The sequence below is a fragment of the Pinus tabuliformis genome, chromosome Q (assembly GCF_031772625.1).
Source record: "Pinus tabuliformis cultivar Carrire ecotype Pingquan chromosome Q, CPIR1, whole genome shotgun sequence".
Taxonomy (NCBI): domain Eukaryota; kingdom Viridiplantae; phylum Streptophyta; class Pinopsida; order Pinales; family Pinaceae; genus Pinus; species Pinus tabuliformis.
In genome coordinates this window covers 1371331475-1371355531 of record NC_142296.1, presented here as the reverse complement: position 1 = coordinate 1371355531, position 24057 = coordinate 1371331475, and the positions used below count along the sequence as shown (strand labels likewise).

Sequence of the window (24057 nt, the reverse complement as noted above, 5' to 3'; positions counted from 1 at the left end):
TATCATCTTTTCTCTTTGATGCATCATGTCTGTCAAACACTTGCTCCAAGGCTACACGTTCCCTAGGAGTAGGATTTGTCACCACATTACACTCCTCATAATCACATCCTTCCTCTTTGTAGCCAGCCTTAAATTCAGAAAATTCCTCCATGTTATTTAAAAAACGAACCACCTGGCTTTCATCATTAAAGATTTGCCAATGCTCTAGATTGTCAGGAACTGATGGCCTAAAGATAATTTCCATCTTAATTTTATCATCCACCAAGTTCTCTCCAAGCTGTAATGTAGATGCAGCAACAGCCAGCTCATCAGCTTGTTTATTTCCTTCCCTAGGAATTGCTTGAAGGTCTAATGCATCAAAATATTCCATATTATCCCAAACAGCATTTCGATACTTCTTTAATCTATCATTCTTGCATGCAAATTGATTCTTAGTTTGAAGAATGACTAGATCAGAATCCCCCTTGATACTAAGCAACTTTATCCTCAAGTCTTTTGCCAACTCAAGACCCAACAATAGAGCCTCATACTCTGCTACATTGTTGGTCGCATCGAATTCCAATCTATAGGCAAACTTGAATATGTGACCAAGAGGGGAGGTAAGGACAATTCCAGCACCCTTACCATACCTAGAATGGGCACCATCAAAATTCATGTGCCAAACTCCATCTTTTTTACAATCAACCTCCTCCTCCAAAGGAGGAAAAGAATTAGCCAGAATAGCATAGTTTCCCAAGTTATCAGATTCATACACAATTTCATTATGAGGCTCCCTGGGATTTTCTATATGAAACTTTCTCTCCAATTCCCTATCCAGTCTAACCATGATGCCCTCACTGTTAGGGATGGTAGCATAACTTAAATCCATTTGCAAACTACCCCCAATATCAGCTCCCCACTTTCTAGACAATAACATCCCCCAAGCATCAGGCACATCAATCACCACAATATCCATGGTGATCATAATGTCAGGATGTACAGCTAAGTGGACTTGAAGATCTTTTATCAAACCACACACTTTAATGATCTTTGAATCCATTGCACAAATGTTGTGGTAGGGTCTAGAAATCCTCAAATTTAACTGATTCATGACTTTCTTAGTCATGACACAAGATGATGCCCCAGAGTCAAACATACAATTGTGTAAAAGCATTCCATTGACCAACATAGTTATGAAAAAAGGTTGGTGGTCTCTGTTATCTCTACACATATCACTACTTTGCAGAGTGATAGGGGCATCCTCATATCTATCCTTAGAAAAATTAGACATTTCTTTTCCATTGGGAGCATCAATGGCTTTCAACAATTTATATCTTTGGGAGGGAATCTTCATGATTTCAGTGACAGGAACTAAAATCTTAGCATTATTAATCCATCCTCCCAAGTCAATATTCAACTTCGATGTGGGTGGAGTGAAAGTTTTACTATGATTTCTTTCTTTATTCTTGGCTATCTCTAAAATTTGAGTTGATGAAGGCTTCTCTCCATATATTTCAGTGATCCTATCCAAATCTTCAAAATTATTTATACTATAGGAGGATGGAGTCTTTTTATTTACCTTCTGACTACTCTCCATAACTCCCATCCAATTTTCTAAGGACAAATGATGCTCTTTTCCAACTACATTGATTTGTTCACTTGTTCCCATCATATCTCCTTCTAGGATCCTTCTTGCATAAGGACAAGTGAGTTCATCATGTATGTCATCGCAAGGTCTACAATAAGGCATGGAATCATCAACTAAGTTTGTAGACTCGAGTGGATTAGGTGGCCTATGGTCATTGGGAGGTCCTCTCTTTTGCCATTTATCATTTACTCTATTTGGGAATCTCCCACCTTGATTTCTTTCCATGGCCACTAATCGATTTTGGATAGCATTCATTTGACTGGTGTGATTCGCCTCCATACTCTTGATGAGTTGGGTTAACTCCTTAATAGGATCATGCGTAGTCTCTTCTTTGGCCTTGCCTTTGGAATCGTTCAGTTTCGATGGCCCTCTATTGAAACCAGGAATTTCAGATTTTCCTGATTGCTTTCTAGCCCTTTCTATCTTTAAGGCTTCAGATTGAGCTACACTCAGATTCGTAGGCTCCTTCCTCCTCAACTCATAGGCAGTGTCAACCCCAAAAGCATCTAGATATGAGCATAAAAGAAATTCATCAGGAGGTTTAACAGTAGCAGGCATGCTTTTTACTAATTCATTGAATCTCTTGTTAAACTCCTCCATGGTCTCATTCTCGTTTTTCTTCATGTTGCTAATGGCATTGATCAAATGCCTATTTTCCTTCTTCTCTCCAAACTTATTCAAAAAAGCAGTTAGAATGGCTTGTAAAGAGTTATATGAGTTAGCAGGTTGCTCAGTGAGCCAATCAAGAGCATCCTCTTCTAAAGATAAAACAAAAAGCCTCATCTTCACATCCTCATAATTAGCAGTGTTACACCATTTAAAGATACAAACATTAAAGTTTTTCACATGTGATGTAGCACTAATGGCATTGTTACCTTGAAAGGAAGGCAACTTTTCAATAGCCTTGTCAGGGATATTGTGAGGATAGCCATTTATGTTAGTAAAGTCACAAGGAGCAAAAAGATCATTCATGATGCTAGGCTCTACTTGTTCTTGAAAAAGCAAATGAATATCAGAAATAGCCTCTTGCCCAAGACTAGCAAGAGCTCTACTACGAGAAAGTCTATTCAACCTCTCTCTAAAAACCCTTTCAGGATCAGGAGAGGGGCTAACTAGACCACTTGAATTTCTCCTAGTAGAGACTCTTGCAAAATTTGGATTGAGTGGAGTCGCCACTTGAGCAAGAATCTAAATCTAAAGTTCAAAATGCTGAAACCAAAAGGTTAGTCGATTTCCCAGGTACAAGAAAGCTTGTCCCCGGCAACGGCGCCAAAGATGTTGACCCTGCCGCCTACACCTACCTACAGGTCAGTGAGAAAAGCCTTCAACCCCACAAGGTGTGGTTGGTGGCAGGGAACTCAGAGAAGGGGCTGTCACACTAATCCCAACTCTCTCCGTTTGAGCTATCTCCTAGGTTAGCTAAGGGGGGTGGTCCCTAATGGAAAGTTAAGTTAAAAACAAGGATGTGAGTTTCTAGGAGAATTGTTAGAACTAAATAGATTATTTATTTAAGATTTATAAGCAAGCCTGATATGAGCAATAACCATAAACACATAAGATAAGCATGAGATACATAAACAACCAGTGCCTTCAAAGTATTGCTCTTTAAGAAATGAAATTTTTTATTTTATTTTTGTTTAGAATGAAGTCAAACGCTTTCAAATGAAAACCCAAATAACCTTGGACCTGGGTTTCCCAACGGAAAAGGGTTACTTAGCTTATGCTTTAGCTTTCTTCTTTAAATTTGAATTTGCCTCCAGGAACGCTTGTAGGAAAGCAAGCAAAAGAGTTAGCCTGCAAAAAAAAAAAAAAAATTACGGCCTCAAATGCTAGATAAAACCAATATACACACAAATGAAAGAAGAAAATATGGGATAATTTTTCAAGATAGAAAACAAGCAAAGGGCTCAGGAAACCCCCTCTTAAATAAATCTTTTGATGTCTTGTGAGATTGTTGGCTTGAACAACTTGTGGGACCTTTGATATCCTTGGAGGTGACTATTCCAACCGAAGAAGTCCTCACACTCCAATAGAGTTGGCAACCTATACTTTGAACACAAAAATGCCTGCAAACCAATTGTTAGCGCAAAAGGGACTTGGCATATAGAGACCAAGTTGAGCTTGTCATTCAACCGAAAATGACAAGCTACAACAAGAGCACAAAATATACCAAGCCCAAAGGAGATTTGAGATAGCTGCAAATCTCTCCTCCCTAGACAATAATGCCTTCAGGCAAATGCACAAAAAAAACAACTAGATAGCAATGTATAATCGAATGAATAATAACATCAAATGACACAGGTATACCTCATCAACCAAAGAATGCACCACAAGAGAAGCTAGTAACCCCAAAGACTTTTATTTATTTATATAGAAGTTGAGTACAAAATCCAGCAGAGTCTCCGCAAGCCCAACAGCTCATTCTATCGATCAAAATGAGAGCTCAAGACTCATATAAATAAGAAAATGGGAGATGATCCCAAGGAAAATTCCAATGACAAATGGAGATGGATTGACAATCCCAATGTAGAAAATCAAATTACAAGTGGCAAGCTGACTGGCTGTAGGCAGAAAACTTGATTCCTTGGCTGTCCATCGAATATCCTCAAATCTGCTGTGTGTTTGGCTGCCTCTAAACTGCTGTTGACACCTCAAACAGCCAAGCCAACCAACTGCTGTGTATGCTGTTATGAAGATTGTATTGACTGTTGTTAACTGTGCGTATAGGCTGCCTCTAAACTGATTTGCGTAGGAGCTGAAGTAGCTAGCTTTATACACGTGGATGGATGGGCGTAGAATAGTGGTGACACACTCCATAACTTATGCGTTAACTGAACCTTCCAATCTGCTTCAAAAATCTGTGTATATAACTTTGACAGCTGCATTAAAAATTTGATTGGGACAGCGTGTAATCTGATTTGGCATATGAGTATTTGCTGTAGGTAACTGGCAATGTTGAGCTGTTTGCTGTAGCGTTGATCTTTGACCGCCAACATGCACATAATTTGCCCATACGTGGACCTGTCTCCTTGATTCCCAGCGTAAATATCCTCTTAAAATTCTGCCTATAATTGCTGCGTTGAAGCTGAACTGAACTGCTATTGGCTGATTTGCGTGGAGCTGGAGTGGCTGCGTTGACACTTTGACTGGCGTGAATATTCCTTTGCTGTAGCTGTATGTGGAGATATCTTTTATCATGTGCCTTTTATCAAACTAATGTGTAGACTATAGTTATGTGGGGTCCCTCCATGTTCTTTTAACTTTTTCACCTTAGACTTTAATTAACATTTGATTTAAATTAAATCAAAGTCACTTCATACATTTGCTTGTACGTACTTCTCATGAGCTCATTGTGGGCCCCTTTGACTTTGACTTGAAACTTTTGACTTGAGCCTGTTGTACCTCATGAGGTGGGTCCCTTGTGTTTGCCACATCACCCTTGACTCTCCACATAATTTCCATGTCAAAATTTGACTTATTTTGACTTTGGAAAAATTTATAAATTTTTCCAATTATTCATTTTTTTTTGAATTTTTTCCTCATTTTGTTACTGTCACTTGAAAAAATGGCTTCTGAGGGACTTTAAGTCATTTTTTGACCCCCAAAGTGGGTCCTAGGATAATGCTGGGCCTCTGAGGATGAATTTCGAGTAGTCGCATGCCCCAGACATTTCCTAAGGCCACTTATTTACATCACTATATAGAAAATAATTAAAAAATCCCGTTTTGCGGGAAATTTTTAATTATTAAAAAATCCTACTTAGACCTAGCCAAATTCCACGAAATTTTTTGTGTGATCTAGTATGGTAATATACATCGACTCTAGACACTAAGATGTGTCAGGGGCTCAATCTTCAAACCGTCACCTCGGCTTTGGGGTAAAACATGAGTGAAAAAATCCAGAAAATTATCCGCCTCTGAAAAAGAAGGGATAATTAACCGGATAAAAAAAACACTCCAAGGTGTACTCGTTTGCTGATCGAGTCCCAACATCCTAGGCCTGTTACAAATTCAAAACTCATCATAACTAGTATCACTTATTACAATTCCCCGTAGGGTGTGGAATCTGGGTACAAGAAAGATGATGAGAAGATAGAAGTAGAGTTAAAAAACGCTGTTGACTAATGATATCTAATGGTACAAGTGTCCTCTGGATCATCCTTGGGCATGGAGTCTTCACATAATCATCAGGTGCCACTCCAGTGGTCAACAGGACCCAGTTAGGAACAGATCATCTACATATAATACCAGAACAAGTGGCTCATTATCTACCAACAAATAGTAGAGATTGGGATCAACATCACTCTTCACAAATCCCAACTGCTGCAAGTAACTATCAATCCGACCATACCATGCTCTGGGTGCCTGCTTGAGCCCATACATGGCTTTCTTTAACCTGCAAACATGAGTTTTCTTCTCACGAGTTTGGAAGCCTTCGGGCTGTTCTATATACACCTCCTTTTCTATCACTCCATTCAAGAATGCTGTCTTGACATGCATCTGGTGAATCTCCCATCTCATTTGAGCTGCTAGGGATATAACAGATCTGATAGAGGTGTATCGAGCAACTGGGGCGAAGGTCTCTTCATAGTCTATTCCTTCTTTTTGAGCATACCGCTTTGCTACGAACCTTACCTTATACTTCTCTATGCTGCCGTCTACAATAGGTCCATCGTGATCCTACAACTAATCTATCTTCTGGTCTAGGTACTACTTCCCAGGCATGAATCGTCATGATGGAGTTGTATTCTTCCACCATGGCATCCATCCATACTTGGTGTTGAACAAATTTCGGAAAGCTAGAGAGTTCTTCAACCTGAGCTACCAATGCTTGGTATGTATCTGGTTGTCTACGCTGCCTCTTCTTGACTCTAGGAGCTCCAACAAACTCCTCTGCATCCCTCAATGCCTGCCGCACTTCTCTACGTGTTCTACCACTGGTGGTGGGAGCTAAACCAACTTTTCCTCGTGATCCTGTTGTTTCGTCTGTTGAGAAGCACCTGTATTTCCTCCTTTTGAGGAGATACTGGGGTTGGTCACTGTACTCGACCGAGGTGTATGCTCTCCTGCCTATCCTTCTTGCTGCCCCTGCTGCTCTTGGACTAACAGAACATCTCTTGATTGATCTTTTGTAGGCATTTCACGAGATTTCTTGAAAGCTCTATCTTCCATGAACTTTGCATCCCGTCTTACTACAATCTTCCTGCTGCTAGGAATGTAGATTTTATATGCTTTTGAGGTCTCGTTGTATCCTACGAGATACCTCTTCTCTGCTGTCTGATCCAGTTTGCTGCACTTCTCATCTGGAATGTGACAATAAGCCACGCTTCCGAATATCCTGAGATGACTGACTTCCGACTTCTTCCCTGTGAAAACTCCTTCGGAAGTTCTCTTTCCCAATGCTCTATGAGGAGTTCTATTCTGAATATATACTGCCGTGTTGCAAGCTTCTGCCTATAGATACCTAGGTAGATCCTGATCATACAACATGGCTTTGGATGCCCCAACAATAGTTTTGTTCTTCCATTCTGCCACTCCATTTTGCTCTGGATTATATGGGGTTGTCCACTCTCTTTTGATGCCCTCCTTTGTGCAGAAATCTGTGAAGTCTTTGTCTGTGTATTTTCCACCATTATTTGAACGCAATACCTCTATCTTTTTCCCTGTCATATTTCCAACAAGAGCCTTAAACTCTCGGAAATGATCAAAGACCTCATCCTTGGTCTTTAAGAAATAAATCCATGTTTTTCTGGAGTGATCATCGATAAAAGTGACGAAGTATTCGCCACCACTAAGAGCTCTTGTGGACATAGGATTGCAGATATCTGAGTGTATTATTCCTAATACACACTTTGCTCTACTGTTACTTCTGGAAAAGGCTACTTTCCTAGCACACATTCTCTACACAAGTCATCGTGTTCACTACTAAGGACTGGTACCCCTGAAACAGTCTCTCTTAGCATCCTCAGTGCTCCATGGTGTAAGTGCCTCATTCGCATGTGCCCTAATTCATTTCGCTCCTTCTCACCATTACAGTTTCTGCCTATCAGTGCCTTTGGCGATTCGAGCTGCAACCTATACAACTTGTTGCTTCGAAGTTCGAACCCCAATTTGCTTTTTCTTCTTTTAGCTTGGATGCTTAACATATACTTTCTTTCCTATGAAGTATACATCATATCCCTTGTCCTGTAACTGGGACACTAAAATTAAGTTCATTCCTAATCCTGGCACATGCAGAACATTGGTGGCTTGGATGTTGGTCCCTACTTCCGTCTGAAAAGCTATGGTGCCTCTCCCTACTGGAGTACATTTCGTTTTGTTTCCCATAGTTATTTGGAAGTCCATTTGTTCTTTTTGATAGCTCGAGAAATGTTCTCGTACTCTAGTCATATGAGCTAAAGCCCCGCTATCAATGTACCAAACATCCGCTGATGCTGAATTTGCTAGGCATGCGAATTCTTCATCTAATCTGGTAGATAAATTTGAGACACTTTGAGTATCCATATTGTGCCAATTTCTAACGCTAACCTATCCTAGCAACTGCTGTAGGAAAAACTGCGTCCCACCTAAGATAGTCCTTCCTTGCTGAATCTTCTGTTGCGCTATCCCTTCTACCAGTGATAAATTTCGATTCGAAAGACTTACCTCTCCGTCGACTCACTCAGAGAGAGTTTTCCCACGAAATCCAATCTCCTTGAACTGCACAATCCTTTGGGAGATTCGAATTTCTGCCCCTACATGAATTTCAAGTTCCCTTCTCTTCTCAATGTTGGGTCCTCCGGCTTCTCTCTTTTGCTTCCCTGTAGCTCTGATATCATGTGAAAATTTCTAAATAGAAATCCTACTGCAGTGATTAATATTATTTCTTCTACTTATTACCTTAAAAATAAGTTATCTATAGTATTCTTATGGCAAATATCGAAGTATATTCCACTGCAGCCTTCACAATTAAAACATTGCAGAAAGTAAATGTAAGTAAAACACTGGCACAAATACAATCACAATGACAGTTATTTTTGGACAATTGTCCCCGGAAAAATCGAATGTGGGAAAATCGATGCAGCAGATGAGGGTTTCATTATTCTTCAGCAAAATCTTCATGTACAAATTACACCCAGCAGTATAGAACAAGGTTTTCTGAGAAAAATTTATAGATGTTCCTGAACAAGTATCTGACCTGAGAGAGAAGTTCCTCCACCCTCAGTGTCTCTCTGGCTTGCCCAGTGTCACTTTCTCCGGCTCCTTGACTGGCTTGCGTAGTGCTAGTGTCACCCAAGCCAGTGCTGCTTCTCCCAACGTCAATCTGCCCAATGCTGTCCTTTTGCTGCTCTGCGTCTTCATCCCTGTCTCCCTAACTGATGCTGAACTCTGTCTGTCTCTCCTCCACTTGCAGCTCTCCCTCTGAATCGATTTTCTCTTGCCGAACTTCGACCAGTGAGAAAACTGATTTTACTCGGGCAACTGAGTATCTACCTGGTGTATTTTCTAGATGACCTCAAGCCCCTTCTTATATCTTCCTGTTGGATAACAAATGACGTAGATTACCTCCTAATCAAAGGCTCAGATCGTTTTGACTTGATCTCTGTTTTTATCTAGAAGATTCACCCACAATTAGATTAATACCCATTAATATTTTATTTTTCCTAAGTTTAGACTTAGGAACCCCATTAAAAATATTAATTATTTTAATAAAATAGTCTCTGTGTGGAATTTCCCAAAACAGTTTCTAGGTTCTTTGGAATGCATGTTCCAAAGCCTCCCTGCAAAATTTGAGGCTTAGAGTACATCGGATGCTACCCCAAATCAACAATCCAATGATCACCTATAGTTGAAAGAAAAGGTTTTGAATGATGAAGTACAAAGTGCAAACCTTCAAGAAATTCCCAAATCAAAGCAACTTCAAGGGTTCCCTCTTAGTGTGAAAGCTAGGGCATCGATTTATTTGAAATTCCACTGTCGGAATTCGTTCAAAATTGGAGGATGCCTAAAGGAGACATAAATGAAGAAACTTGTCTGGACAAAATCCTAAAATTCCTCCTCCCTAAAATTTCGCACCAAGCCCTAGAAAATCTCCTTATCCTTAGGGGACAAAGAAAAGAGGAAGAAAGGAGGTGAAAGAATGATATTTTGTTGAGTTAATGTGATCACCAAGGATCTAGGACTAGTGCATAGCTATTGGGAAGATTGGAGTCAAAATGATCAAGATTTAGGAACTTCGCTCGTCAAGGAGGCCTAAAGAAGCAACGACAATTTCTGTGGATGTAGCTTCACAACATCTTTAGACTTTTATACTTCAATATACAATTTTTGATGGAGTTTCAAGGTAAAAGGTGCCCAACCTACCCCTAGGAAAATTTGTTCTTCTTGCCAATATTAATAACATATGCAACGAGCCAAGATTACATGTGTTTTAAAAATTCACATTAATTTTTGGGGCACAAGTAAAATCATGACATAACATTCCATACATTAGACATGAAACATTATGAAATTTGCATGAAAAGAGCACTTACATGACAAAAGGAGTATATCCATCAATAAACTTGCCAAATAGAAGCTCCAAGAGAGATAGCGAAAATATTCCACACATCAAAATGCATTTAATCATCCAAATCATTCCACAAATTGCAGGTCCGAAATCTTTAGAAAGATATATCCCAAATCCAAGTGATGATGAGGAATGAAATGAACCTCTCATCAATTTATATGATCCTCTAAGGGATTTGAATTGCCTAATTAGGCCTAATGATGCCCCTAATAATAAAATAATGTACAAATAACAACCTTTTGGTGACAAGCCCACCAAATAGCTCCATAATATGAAAAATAAGCCTCTCAAGAGGGCCGAAATGATAATACAATAGCTAGGAGGGCCGTTGGAAGGCCTAGTGAAGTCCAACATGTGCCAAAATAAATGGAAGGGCTCCAAAAATAGTGATGAAGGGGATGGCCCCTTGATCTCCAAGCAAATGACCTGTGGTGCTCCCAAGTGGCTATGGGGGCATAAAGGCATCCTCATGGGTCTCCAAGTGGATCAAACAAGCATGTATCCCATCTGCAAGGGCTGAAACAATGATTGAAGCCCTCCCTTTGTCTCCCATGGTGAGACAAAACCCCATCTAGGCCTTGGATCAACTGCCAAGTGTGTGGTGCAAGTGTGTATACGGCTGGGCAAGGTGGTCCAGGTGCATCATCATCATCACATAAGTGGAACACGAGTGAGCATTGAGTGGTGCTAAAGGATCCCATGGCATGGCTATCTGCTCTTTGCTCTAGTGGGGGTCCATGGTTCTCAACGCACACCCTATAAATGCCAATATGACCCTCTAGAGGGCTTGGACTCTGTACAGGGAGACTAAACCCCAAGATGAAGACCCACCTGCAATCTTGTATAAGATCCAATGGATCTCCTCACCATCTAGTACAACAAATGATCAGTGTAATTGAGTAAATGAGCTTACAAACCACAGAACCAAGTGGACACTTCATAGTGGCATGCCATTCGATAATGGGCTTTAGAGTGTACAGATGTCTCGAAGTTCAAGAAGGAAGATAATCAAGGACCCTATTATGTGGTTTCAACCTCTACGAGAGTGACAAGTTCTTGGTACATCCATTAAGTGGCAAGTGTCATGTGATATAATGATGGAACAAAGTGGGGCAATAGGGGATGGCTCCAAGTCAAATGCCATGGTACAAGGGTGGCTATGATGAGGGAAGCCCACACTTGGGTGTATAGATGTAGGAGGGAGCAATCATGGTACACGAGTTACCTCGGCCTTTGTTTTTGCACCCTTCTTCACATGCCTTTTGCCTTTTATTTGTTTTCTTTTATAACTGCTCAGGGCTCCAGGGGATAGAGCATGATGTGAATGATATAGCAGTGAATATCCTCTTGAGGTTGGGCAGTTCATCACCCAGCAGTGTTTGGGACAATGATGGGTTCCTTAATGATGTAGGGTGCCAATATAGGGGCCCTAATAACCAAGGTGATGGCCATGATGATAGGGGTAGAGCTCATGTTGGCTTTTGTCCACATGCTAAGTTTGTATTTCCCGACCATTTTTTGCATTTTATGGTACATTTTTTGTTGAGAGTGGCCAAATTATGCTTTTTACTTTTTTTTAGCTGCATCAACCTCTGGGGCATCATTCCAGGCTTGACCCAATGTGTGGACAAGGGGAGGGGGAGGCTAACTCCTTGTGGACCTAATGGACAAATGTGGACCCGGATGGGAAATATGTGAAAAAGGGTTATAATGAGCGGAGAGGAGTAATGTATATGATGTCGGGAAGAGGGACCATGAAACCAAAATCAGGGTTTCCTATGTAGTGCCACTCCTAATGCTAGTTGCCAATAGAGGAGATCCCACAGGACTAGGATACAAGGTGAACCACCAAGTTGTACAAGGGGACAAGAGTACAAACCAGGCTCATTCTTTCTGCTGAATACCGCCACTAATCCATGCCCAGAAGTGTCCATACTAAGTAATAAAAAATACCCAACTACATGATGAAAGCCATACCTTTAGGGTTGGAAGGCCCACCTTCAAACATAAGATCATGACAGATGGGAAAGGGTGCATAATAGTGGCCATCGAGCTATCTTGGGGTTGCAAGGGGCTGCTGGATGAAGGCAATCTAGGAGAAAAATTCCTATGGGTGTCACCCATTGGTGGTGGGTAACAGGTATCATTGGAGAGGTAGCGAGGTCCTCTATGTATTGTTGATGTTCATTAGCCAAGACCCTTGATCTCACCCTAAGACAGAAGACAAGTTTGTCTCTGACCTTAGAAGCTGGTCAAATTGTTGAACTCTATGGGCAAGCCGTTAACCCTACGCGAGATGTATTTTTCTGTGGGCATACATGGTATCGAGTTTGAGGTCATGCAAGTTATAGAAGCTGAGGGAATTGTCATTACAGGACCTGAGATCGCAAGAATTAAGGAAGAGCCACGTCTTGAAGCGAGGGTTACAAATTCCAAGTGATCTGTGACAGTGGAAACTCTGTAGCCGCCTGTGACAAATTCAGATAAAACCTAGTTTCCCAAGCTTCTGTAGTGATTGGTCTACGTGCGGCTCTAGTACTAGACGAGACACTCTCGAGAGGGGCAAAAGCATGATGGTTGGGTAAAATTGCGGCTGGAGTTTTGTGCGGACCTGAGGCAAAACTCATGTGTTTTCATTGGAGTAGAGAGGGGCCTGCAGGGGATCTAGTAATTAAAATAGAAAAACTTTAGTTAAACGTGGATTATATTATCTTACTATTGTCTTAGATTTGTGATAATACATGGCACTGTTGAATTTTATTTATTTGGTTAACTAAAGGATTGGTTCATTAAATGCTACTTTGCTCTGTTCCGTAATTGTATTTGTTCCTTGAAGAAGTATTTAGTTGTATTGAATTAACTGTGTTGGAAAAAGGAAAAAAAATTATTGACATCTTATGAAACCCTAGTGCTAAAATTGCCTTAGCCTATTACACATTTGCATGTCTTCATTATGGGACTCCCTATCTAAGCTTCAACGAATATTTGCCTAAAAAATTGCCAACTCTGGATGCTGCAAATTCAGAAAATTTGGAAAATCCCATTGTGCAAAAATGTGAGCTAGAATATCTCTAATTGTTTGTTAATGTGAACTCCAATATTTGATGAGAGCTAACCATGAGAAGTGAATATGTTGCAAGTCCTCCACATCCTTGGAAATGCATGATAATGGCAATCATATGCTAAGAAAAAGATGCAAAAGGATCCAAACACTTTTTGTGTGCAAGCTCCATCTCATTCTCTACGAACCCACACCTCGTCCTCATTCTGTGTGTCGACTACCTGCCCAAACCCTCAACGCATCCAAACTTCGTCCCATTTTTTGTGCGTCCCCTTATTTCTTATACCCATGCCTGATTTGGATTGGATCATTATCTTGTTTGTCGTCCATCTTGATGCTTTTAGAGTGGAAAAAGTGGAGGAATAAACTCTCGGGACAATTTTTATCGAGGGGGCCCAGTTTGGCAAATTGGGTTCTGGAACCTTCCGAGAGCATTTTAAGGCATCAAATGACATTTTTTGGGGGGTAAAACTTTGTTGCTATAGTGCCGCATCTTTTTTTCCTATTCTACACATAGAGACCTTTCCAATGGTGCAAGAATCACGTCAATCAGAGTTTGTATGTGAAAGTTGTGCTACTCAAAATTTGACCTTCCCGTTTTCACCACCATAATTTGAGAGGATGCCATGTCAGCCCCCATTATTCATGAAAAAGGGGGCTAGACACATGATTATGATGTAGACTCTAGAAGAGTCTATATTGTAACTCTTGCTAAGAGTTGAGGTAGGCAAACCTAACCACTAGTGGGCTATCCGCCTGTGTTATAATCGGGCCACTAGGAGGAAAGGAGGCTCCATTCTTTCGAGTGCATTTGTTCCATAGGTGAGCAAAAATAGCCAAGAGGGATAGGAGATAGAGCACGTAGAGAGGATTCGTGCACTGTAATAGCCCACGGGCCACAAACCATACTTCTTTGTACTTGTAGCCATATTTCCATTTAGAGAAAGAGAGCAGAGCGACCTCACCTTCCAGTTGGGTTTTTCTCCCAAAAGAGTTTCTTGCGTCATATCTTGTGTCAAATGTGTGTGTGAGCTTTTATTTTTCCGTTCACTATTTTTTGCGTAAATTTTATTTTTCATGCATGCACTATTAACAGTATTCTATAGATCCAAAAATAAAAGGAATAAAACTATAATAGTGTAGAATTTTAGATTTTATATATAATCTTATTTGATCTGTTGTGACGAACTGTTTGGTGGAATATCCACAACAATTTACTGATCAATGCCTTGTTGCAACTGAATTCTAAACCCCCAGCTGCAACTCTCCCCTTCGTGCATAACTCTAAACTTGCCACTGCAACTCCTCCCTCTGCACATCCATACCTATAACCGTAGCTCCTCCCTCTGCACATCTACACCTGCAATTGCAACTTCTCTTGGCTTTGACTGCAACTCAACTATGATTACCGTATGTGAGCTTATGTGACGCTTGTTACTCCAAAATCTAGAACCTTAGTGCAAAGCCTTTCTAAGCAACTTAAATTGAGTGCAACAATGGGAGAGTTACCACTGTTTCCTTAGCAATTATTCCTCTCTTTTCTGTGATTGAACACAATCCACCCGAAATGAGGCTTTCCTATTAGATCTTAGGGATCAAGTAACCCAATTAGACTTAAGATGAATGCCCCCTAAGGGTTTTACAACAATATTCAACCTGTTGGAGAATGTAACTAGATTCGGTCTTCATAATGACCTTTGTAAACATGACATTGTATATTTAATATAAAAAGAGAAAAATAATTTTTATTTATTCAAGCATGGGTTTCATGCTCAAAGTATAGGTCAAAGCATGTTCTTCATGCTTCTAGGTCTTGCTGAGTCATAGAAGAATTTATGTCATGTATTATAGTCCCATTTGGACTTGTTGTATCAAAAGAAAAATATTATTTGTGAGTCTAATAAGCCAATTTATCCTCCAAGACCAAGTCAGCCCTACAAAGGAAAAGTCGACCCAAAGGAAGCCTATTCGACTCCTCAAGAAGACTATAAATAAGAAGGAACTTCGACTCGTTTGACACATCAAGCACAACAAGTTCGATCTGCAATCAAAGAAGATGAAAAGCAAGTACGAAGGACAAGAAGGCAAGGAGAAAGACCTAGCGAAGGAAGGAAGGCCAAAATTAGACCTAATTTTGTCCACGTGTGAGAATCTAGGAATCTGGGCTAATTGCAGGTTGAAATTGCAGATCTAAGGTGGAGGCCGAGACTTAGTTGGAGCAGACTTTGAAGAGGTTCGATCTTTGTTGACCTTGGAAGATTTCATCTTGCTTGAAGGAGATCTTGAAGGGCTGACTTGGTGCTTGGGAGGAATCTTGGCTTTGGTCTTTGGGATTTGGAAGTCTCATTTTGAATTGATTCTATAAGAAGAGAAGTATTCTTTCTGGGTTTTCCCCTTGGAGGGGTTTTGTCTTAGCTTGGAGCCTATATCTTGTGTACTTTGTCTTTTTGTGATCTTCATTGTTTTGGTAATTGCTTGATGAACAAGAAATAAAAAGTAATAAAAGGGCAACTAACATCACAAGTAATTATCAAGAAAGGAAAGTCAACTATAATCTACAAGAACTTTGATTTTCCAACATGGTATCAGAGCTAAGGTGCAAGAAGGAGATTGAAGATCACATCTTAGTTGGCACTCTTGTTGAAGATCTAGAAGCCATTATGAAGAAAGGTTTCAAGTCTCTTGGAAGCCTCCTAGTGACTCTCAAAAGATACATCTTGAAGAACATCTCCAAGCTAGCAGAAAAAGTGATAGATGTAAGTTTCTTCTGTGCTCTCACAGGCACTTTTAAGGATGATAATGTATGGGTTATTGACAATGGAGAACATCTCCAAGCTAGCAGAAAAAGTGATAGATGTAAGTTTCTTCTGTGCTCTCACAGGCACTTTTAAGGATGATAATGTATGGGTTATTGACAATGGAGCCTCCAGACATATGACAGGCAAATTCAACTCCAGACTTTGTCAAAAGGAACCTCTTCTCATTCAGTCGAACTTGGAGACAAGAAGAGCTATCCAGTGAAAGGAATTGGGTCTACTTCATTGGAGCTAGAGACCTACGGAAGCATTTATCTCAATAACATACTCTATGTTCTTGGTTTGAAGAAAAAAATTACTTTCTATTTCTTGCCTAGAAGATAAAGGTGATAGGATTGCTTTTTGTTGATGGTAAAGTTTTGGTTTAGGGAAAGGGCTCTACTATTGAACATGCTAAGATAATGGGGATTTGTGAGGGGACATTGTGTAGACTTCTTACACCTCTCCCTCAAACCCTAGTACACTTAGATGTTAGCCCTTTTGAATTATGGCATAAAAGGTATGGGTACCTTCACTACAGGGTCTTGCCATTTCTAAATCAAATGGTCAATGGCATCCCCGAATTGAAGGAACAACATGAAGGAATTTGTAAGGGATGTGCTTTAGGCAAGAATGTGAAGAAACCCTTTGCAAGAAGTGATACCAGATCCAAGGAAATCTTAGATCTCATACACTCTGATGTGTGTGGTCCTAGGGCTATAAAATCTCTTGGAGGTCATCAATATTATGTGACATTTATTGATGATTACTCTAGGAAAACGTGGTTATACCTCCCCAAGAATAAAGATGAGGTATTTGAGAAATTCCATGAATTCAAAAATGAAGTAGAAACTCTGGCAGAAAAGAAAATAAAAACCCTTAGGTCACATAATGGTGGAGAATATACCTCCAAAGAACTTATAGCATTTTGCAAGGAAGCAAGGATCAAGAGGGAGCTAATTGTTCCTTATAATCCTGAACAGAATGGTGTGGCTGAAAGGAAGAATAGAACAATTGAAGAATGTGTTAGAGCCATGCTTCATGATCAAGATCTCCCTTAGTTCTTATGGGGAGAAGCATCTGTAATAGCTATCTACTTGCAGAATCGAAGTCCTCATAAGATTCTCAACAATATGACTCCAGAAGAAGCTTTTATAGGAAAGAAGCCAATTGTGGATCATCTTCGAATATTTGGATGTCCAGTTTACATACACATTCCAAAAGACAAGAGGAAGAAATTGGATCCTACTAGTACAAAAGGCATCTTTGTTGGTTATAGTGCTTCATCAAAGGCATACAAAATCTACATTAAAGAGGATTGTCATATTGAAGTAAGCAAAGATGTCATCTTTGATGAAAATGTTGCTTACAAGAAATCCAAGGAGATCCCAGTGGATTTTGATGAAGAAGAGGTACCCATTTTTGAAGAAATCTCAAGGGATGACAATGTTCAAGATCCTACATTAAGTCAAGAAAATTTTGAAGGACCTAGTGAGCTTGTGCAACAAATCGTTATTCTAGAAACTCGTAAGAGATTTGCTTGGTTGAGAACAACTCTACAAGAGGCAAAGGGACATGCAACAACAAAGGGAACCTTTAGAGAAAGTAAAAGACCTAAAAGGTATTTTGGTTATGCAACTTATATGACTAAGCTCATTGAGGCTGAACCTTCCTCCTATGAAGATGCAACTAAACATCAAGAGTGGAGGAATGCAATGCAAGAAGAATACCAGTCGATTATGAAGAATGATGTCTGGGAAATTGTTCCTAGACCAAGTGACAAATCTATTATCACTTCCAAATGGATATATAAGATAAAACATGTAGTGGATGGGAGCATTGATAAGTATAAAGCTAGATTTGTGGCAAGAGGCTTTTCACAAAAGGAAGGTATCGATTATGAAGAAACCTTTGCTCCTACAACTAGATATACAACTATCAAATCACTTGTCTCTTTGGCTGCTACTATGGGATGGAACATTCATCAAATGGATGTTAAAACAACTTTTCTGAATGGGACCATTGATGAGGAGGTTTACATTGAGCAACCTCTAGGATTTGAAGTCCATAAGAGGGAGACACATGTCTGCAGATTGAAGAAGGCTCTATATGGCTTGAAGCAAGCACCTAGAGCATGGTATGCTAGGATGGATGCATACCTATTGAGACTTGGTTTTGTCAAGAGTTTTGCAGATCCTAACCTCTACATCAAAGTGGTCAAGGATGAACCTATGATCATACTTTTATATGTGGATGATCTACTTGTTACAAGTGTGGAACATTGAATTCAGGAATGCAAGAAGCAGTTGGCAGCAGAATTTGACATGAAGGATCTTGGGCTTATGCACTATTATTTGGGACTAGAGGTTTGGCAGAAACCAGGTGAAATATATCTTGGTCAGGGAAAGTATGTGATCAAGATACTACAAAAATTTGGCATGATGGATAGCAAGCCAATGACAACTCCTATGATTACTAATCTAAAGAAGTTGAGGAGTTCAGATTCTAGTCTGGTGGATCCTACTTGCTACAGACAATTGATTGGCTCCTTAATGTATCTTGTGAATACTAGACTTGGCATTTGTTTTGCAGTAAATGTTCTCAGCCAATTTCAGATGGAGCCAAAGTTGGATAACAACCAAACACATCCTAAGTTATCTTCATCGGACCATGTATCACTACCTACGATATGCTGGTAATGCAATCCAACTTTTGTGATATACAAATTCTGATTGGGGTGGCAGTGAGACAGATGGAATAAGCACTACTAGTCTATGCTTTAGTTTGGGACCTTCTATGATCTCATGGGTGAGCAAGATACTGTTGCTTTGAGTAGTGCTGAAGTCGAGTATGTTACTGCAAGTGAAATTTGCTGAGAAGCTGTTTGGCTTAGAAAGTTGCTGTCCGATTTATTTGAAGGACCTTTAAGCCCTACAAGTATACATTGTGACAATGAAATCTGCATAAGACTGACAAAAGACCTTGTGTTTCATGCTAGGACAAAGCGTATTAATAATAAGTACCACTATACCAAAAGCCTGGTACGAGATGGGGTTGTGAAGCTACATTACATTCCTACAGATGAACATGTAGCTGATATTCTGACAAACGCATTACCAAACAAGAAGCTTGAGTACTTAAGAAGCAAGCTTGGTTTGGTGGACATCTCTTCCTTGATTGAGAGGGAGTGATGATGGACATTATATTCTCTTCTTCATGTATCATGCACTAGGCCAAGACTAATAGCCATAAGTCTAAGTGAAGGCCATGAAGGGAGAATGGGGTCCAGGGGATTGGATAAACATCTGAGATTGGTACTTCTTGAGGATTGGTAAATCCAAGATAGAAATAAATTCATAGACTGATACTCTTTGAGGATGAGGTAGGGCATCCAAGATGAGGGTAGTCGAAGAGGACTGCTATTCTTTGAGGATTGAGAATCAAAGATAAGAATAGTCCTAAAAGGACATACCTGGTGAACATTCATATGGGATATGTGCCTTTAGAGGTTGTAATGTTCCTAAACAAGAATTTAAGTGATAAACAAATTAAACAAACAATGAAACAGTGGAAAATTAAAAACATTTAGCAAACACCCATGAAACACTATAATACTGGAATTGTTGAGCCATATATTATGAAATATGAGAGCATGAGTACAATATATAAATGGAGTTGTGCACCTGGGCTTGTCTCAAGGACAAGTTGGACCAAACCCAGGTGGTAGAATAGTTGGAAAGATGGCTGTTTAGTTGCTGCTCTACTATGCTTTGCGCTATCCTAGTAAATTGTTGATCTGCTGACTTCAGCCTGCTAGAAAGTGCCCAAAAACTGCCAAGAAAATTTTGCCCTTTTGGCCTTAGACTCCATGGACAAAACCTAGAAAAACCCAGAAGGGAATTTCCTTGATTTTGACTTTGGATTTTCGGCCTCTTGGGAGCTGCAGCCTGCTCTTCGGCTACATCTATTGACTTTCAGCGTGCTGGAAAGTGCCCAAAAACTGCCCATAATTTTTTTCCATTTTAGCCTTAGACTCCTTGGACAAAACCCAGCAAAACCCTGAAGGGAATTTCTCTGATTTTGACTTTGGATTTTCGGCCTCTTGGGAACTGCTCTCGCTACATCTGCTGACTTTCGGCCTGCTGGAAAGTGCCCAAAAACTGCCCAGAAAATTCTGCCCTTTTAACTCCTTGGACAAAACCCAGAAAAACCCAGAAGGGAATTTCTCTGATTTTGAGTTTGGCCTCTTGGGAGCTGCTCTCCCGTTACATCTGCCGACTTTCGGCCTGCTGGAAAGTGCCCAAAAACTGCCCAGAAAATTATACCCTTTTAGCCTTAGACTCCTTGGACAAAACCCAGAAAAACCTAGAAGGGAATTTCTCTGATTTTGACTTTGGATTTTCGGCCTCTTGGGTGGCTAAATCAACCTTTGCGTGGCTTGCTCGCTGTGAATTGCTGCTGAAACTCCTGCAATCTTTGTGGAACAACCTCCCTAGGGCGGGCATGGATGGTCCCCGAAGTAGAGGTTGAATCTTCCATGCGGAAGACTCATGGCTAAACAATCGGTAGACTCGCTAAACAACAGAGCGTACAAGAGTGAGTTTGTTTGCCAGATATTCAGAATGAAAACAAAATGAGAGTTGATCTCTCTTTATAACTCCTTGGGCCCCCTTAGCCTCATGTGGGCCCCTCCATCCACCCATTCGATTTTCCCTCCAAGCATATCGAATGGCTAATTCGAACTCCTATGTGGGTGGCCCCCACATTCCACTAGCAGCTAAATAAAGTTGATTTGGCCCCTAAGTCCCTAAGTCGAAAGTGTGGGGCCCTCTTCCTTAGTAAAAAATGTGCAAAATTGTGTAGTAGCACCCTGTTACTAATGTGTTTGAGAAGGGACATGACAGAGGTTGTGTGATGACTCACGTAAAGCCTCCCTGCATTATGCTCTGATATAAGTAGAGCTTGTTAGTTAAGGCCTTGTTGACAATGTTGTTTGTGATGTAGATGCTTAAAAGATGGCTTATCAATCTGACTCTTCTTATGAGAATACTTCAATTTGAGATTCCTTGTACTTTATGATGGGATTATGACTACCTCCCTAGTTAAGAGGGAGTGTTGGAAAATGTAACTAGGTTTGGTTTTCGTAATGACCTTTGTAAACATGACATTATATATTTTATATAAAAAGAGAAATAATTTTTATTTATTCAAGCATGGGTTTCATGCTCAAAGTCTAGGTCAAAGCATGTTCTTCATGCTTCAAGGTCTTGTTGAGTCAAAGAAGAATTTATGTCATGTATTATAGTCCCATTTGGACTTGTTGTATCAAAAGAAAAATACTATTTGTGAGTCTAATAAGCCAATTTATCCTCCAAGACCAAGTCAGCCCTACAAAGAAAAGTCAGCCCAATGGAAGCCTATTCAACCCCTCAAGAAGACTATAAATAAGAAGGAACTTCGTCTCATTTGTGGCATCAAGCACAACAAGTTCGATCTGCAATCAAAGAAGAAGGAAAGCAAGTGCGAAGGACAAGAAGGAAAGGAGAAAGACCTAGTGAAGGAAGGAAGGCTGAAATCAGACCTAATTCTGTCCACACGTGCGAGAATCTAGGGTTTTGGGGCTAATTGTAGGGTCGAAAATCGCAGGTCGAAATTGCAGATCTGAGGTGGAGGCTGAGACCTAGTTGGAGCAGACTTTGAAGAGGTTCGATCTTTGTTGACCTTGGAAGATTTCGTCTTGCTTAGAGGAGATCTTGTTGAAGGGCTGACTTGGTGCCTGGGAGGAATCTTGGCTTTGGTCTTTGGGTCTTGTAAGTCTCATTTTGAATTGATTCTATAAGAAGAGAAGTATTCTTTCTGGGTTTTCCCCTTGGAGGGGATTTGCCTTGGCTTGGAGCCTATATCTTGTGTACTTTGTCTTTTTGTGATCTTCACTGTTTTGATAATTGCTTGATGAACAAGAAATAAAAAGTAATAAAAGGGCAACTAACATCACAAGTAACTATCAAGAAAGGAATGTCAACTATTATTTACAAGAACTTTGATTTTCCAACACAACCAAGGATAAATATGCAACGATTAGTGTTTTGGGTGATTTATGGTATAATTCTAAGAGAGCGACCTGAAGGGTTCCTTTGGCTTAATCTGTAAGACTTAGGTTAACAGTTAGAGGATCAAATAGGTTCTCAAACACATGCAATTGAGAAATTATATTTAACCGTTATAAACTAGGGCTCTAACCAGCAATTTAGAGCATGCAAATAATCTATAACAGCCATTGACCATCAGACTCAGTTGCCATTGACATCTCTAGCTCTATTGCCAGATCTTCTTCTCACTCATTCTTTCTTGGGAGGCTATTGATTATTTTGCATTGCGCCATGGTCTTTTATATGCATGTAGTGGAAGCATTACCTCTTGTTTTTTTCTTTCTTTATGTTATTTTGCTGCATTTTCTAGGAGATTGCACTCCCACATCAGTCTCATACTGATTGTACTCTTCTTCTGTCCCACTGACCTACTTTTGTGGTCATTTCTTGAACATTAATAAAATTATCTTGTATCCTTATGTAATAAATGTATGTTGTTTTTTTACTAGTGGTTGTCCTTTTCGCTCGTGTTCTTGCAACCTATGCATTGTAAATGCTTTAGAATGATGTGTTGACTATGATATATGTTTAATTGCAGGATCCTGGTAACTTGGGCACCTTAGTCCGCACTGCTGTTGCCTTTCAATGGGTATGCACTCTGATTTCCTGACTATATATGTTACTTTCCATTGTTTGGAGGGCGTCAATTACTAATATCATTTATGTTACTTTTCTATTCTTGGGAGGGACATAATGGCTAATTGCTATCAAGCTCTTTATAAATTTGTTACACATTTAAATTGAAATTTCAAATAAGTGATACCTTACATGTACATTAAATTCACCAATGATGTAATCACCACTGGCATATGTTATTATAAAATGGAAATATTTCATGTAGGATTTGGCATTATCATGTCTAATAAGCAACTCAATTTGCCTTATATCATGTTCATCTAGAAAATAGTGAACGAAGGCCTATAAGTACTCACCTCTCAACCATTGGTAAGATAAAACCCAAGGATAGTACAGGTCTGTGGTCTATACAATAATATAAACACTCCAAAAGTGAGACAATCCCACAAGTAGGCTGGTTATGAGAATAGCCATCTAGGGCTGTACATAAAATTTTACTGGTACTATGTAAACATTGTGTCCATACCAATTCCACATTATGAGTATAAAATTCTAGAGGCCTTAAAGGATATAACAATGGAAGTGATCGAAATTCGCTTGTGGTGACCACCTTGATTGGCAACTGACTATCCTGTTAACATCTTATATGATACCTCTAGCCAGCTCCCAGATAATACAAAAACTAGGTACCCAACCCAACAATGAACCCATAGGTTACCTCAAATCATATTTGAAAACTCTCATGTCTTGAGTTATCCTGAGATACCACATGTGACCTCCTTATGTGAGGCGCCTTTAATGATTCTTGACCTTAACCATTACCATAGTATAAACAAATAAACTCTCGAGATATCATTTTTTGGAGATCACTGTATATTCAAAGTCATTCATCTATGACCCATGTCCCTTTTTGAGCATTAAATTCATAGTGTCTATTCAAAGTATTCAAGGACAACTTCATTGCTTAGAATGAAAAGGAACAAGGTTTATATATAAGAAAGACATAGGCCAAAACCAATGATGATGGCTGAGTTGAACCCAATATAGGGACACAAAACTTTGAGGAGATATGCTGACCTATATTAAGAATAGAAACTAAATATTATATAGGGTCTAAATTGGGATTGGGACTGCTACCCCTTGGTTTGCCCAGGTTTGGTTCTGGCAAATTTTTACACCACCCTAACTGAATTCGTCAATGTGAAACCTATTTTCGTTTGTGGTTTTGTTGAAGAAAGGGCCAAATGTAGAGGATCCTCCAGTTTGGAGGGTTAGTCTAAGCAAATGAATCTGCAGAATGGA

At 39.8% G+C, this 24057-nt stretch overlaps 1 protein-coding gene across 1 annotated transcript in view; it reads left to right on the top strand.

Moving 5' to 3' along the window:
- LOC149225015 (tRNA/rRNA methyltransferase (SpoU) family protein) overlaps positions 1 to 24057 on the top strand; it is a 219762-nt gene that overhangs the window by 151621 nt on the left and 44084 nt on the right. The window contains exon 3 of the mRNA XM_089386416.1: positions 22718 to 22768. Coding sequence (XP_089242542.1) covers positions 22718 to 22768 — 51 coding nt within the window. The remainder of the gene's footprint in view (positions 1 to 22717; positions 22769 to 24057) is intronic.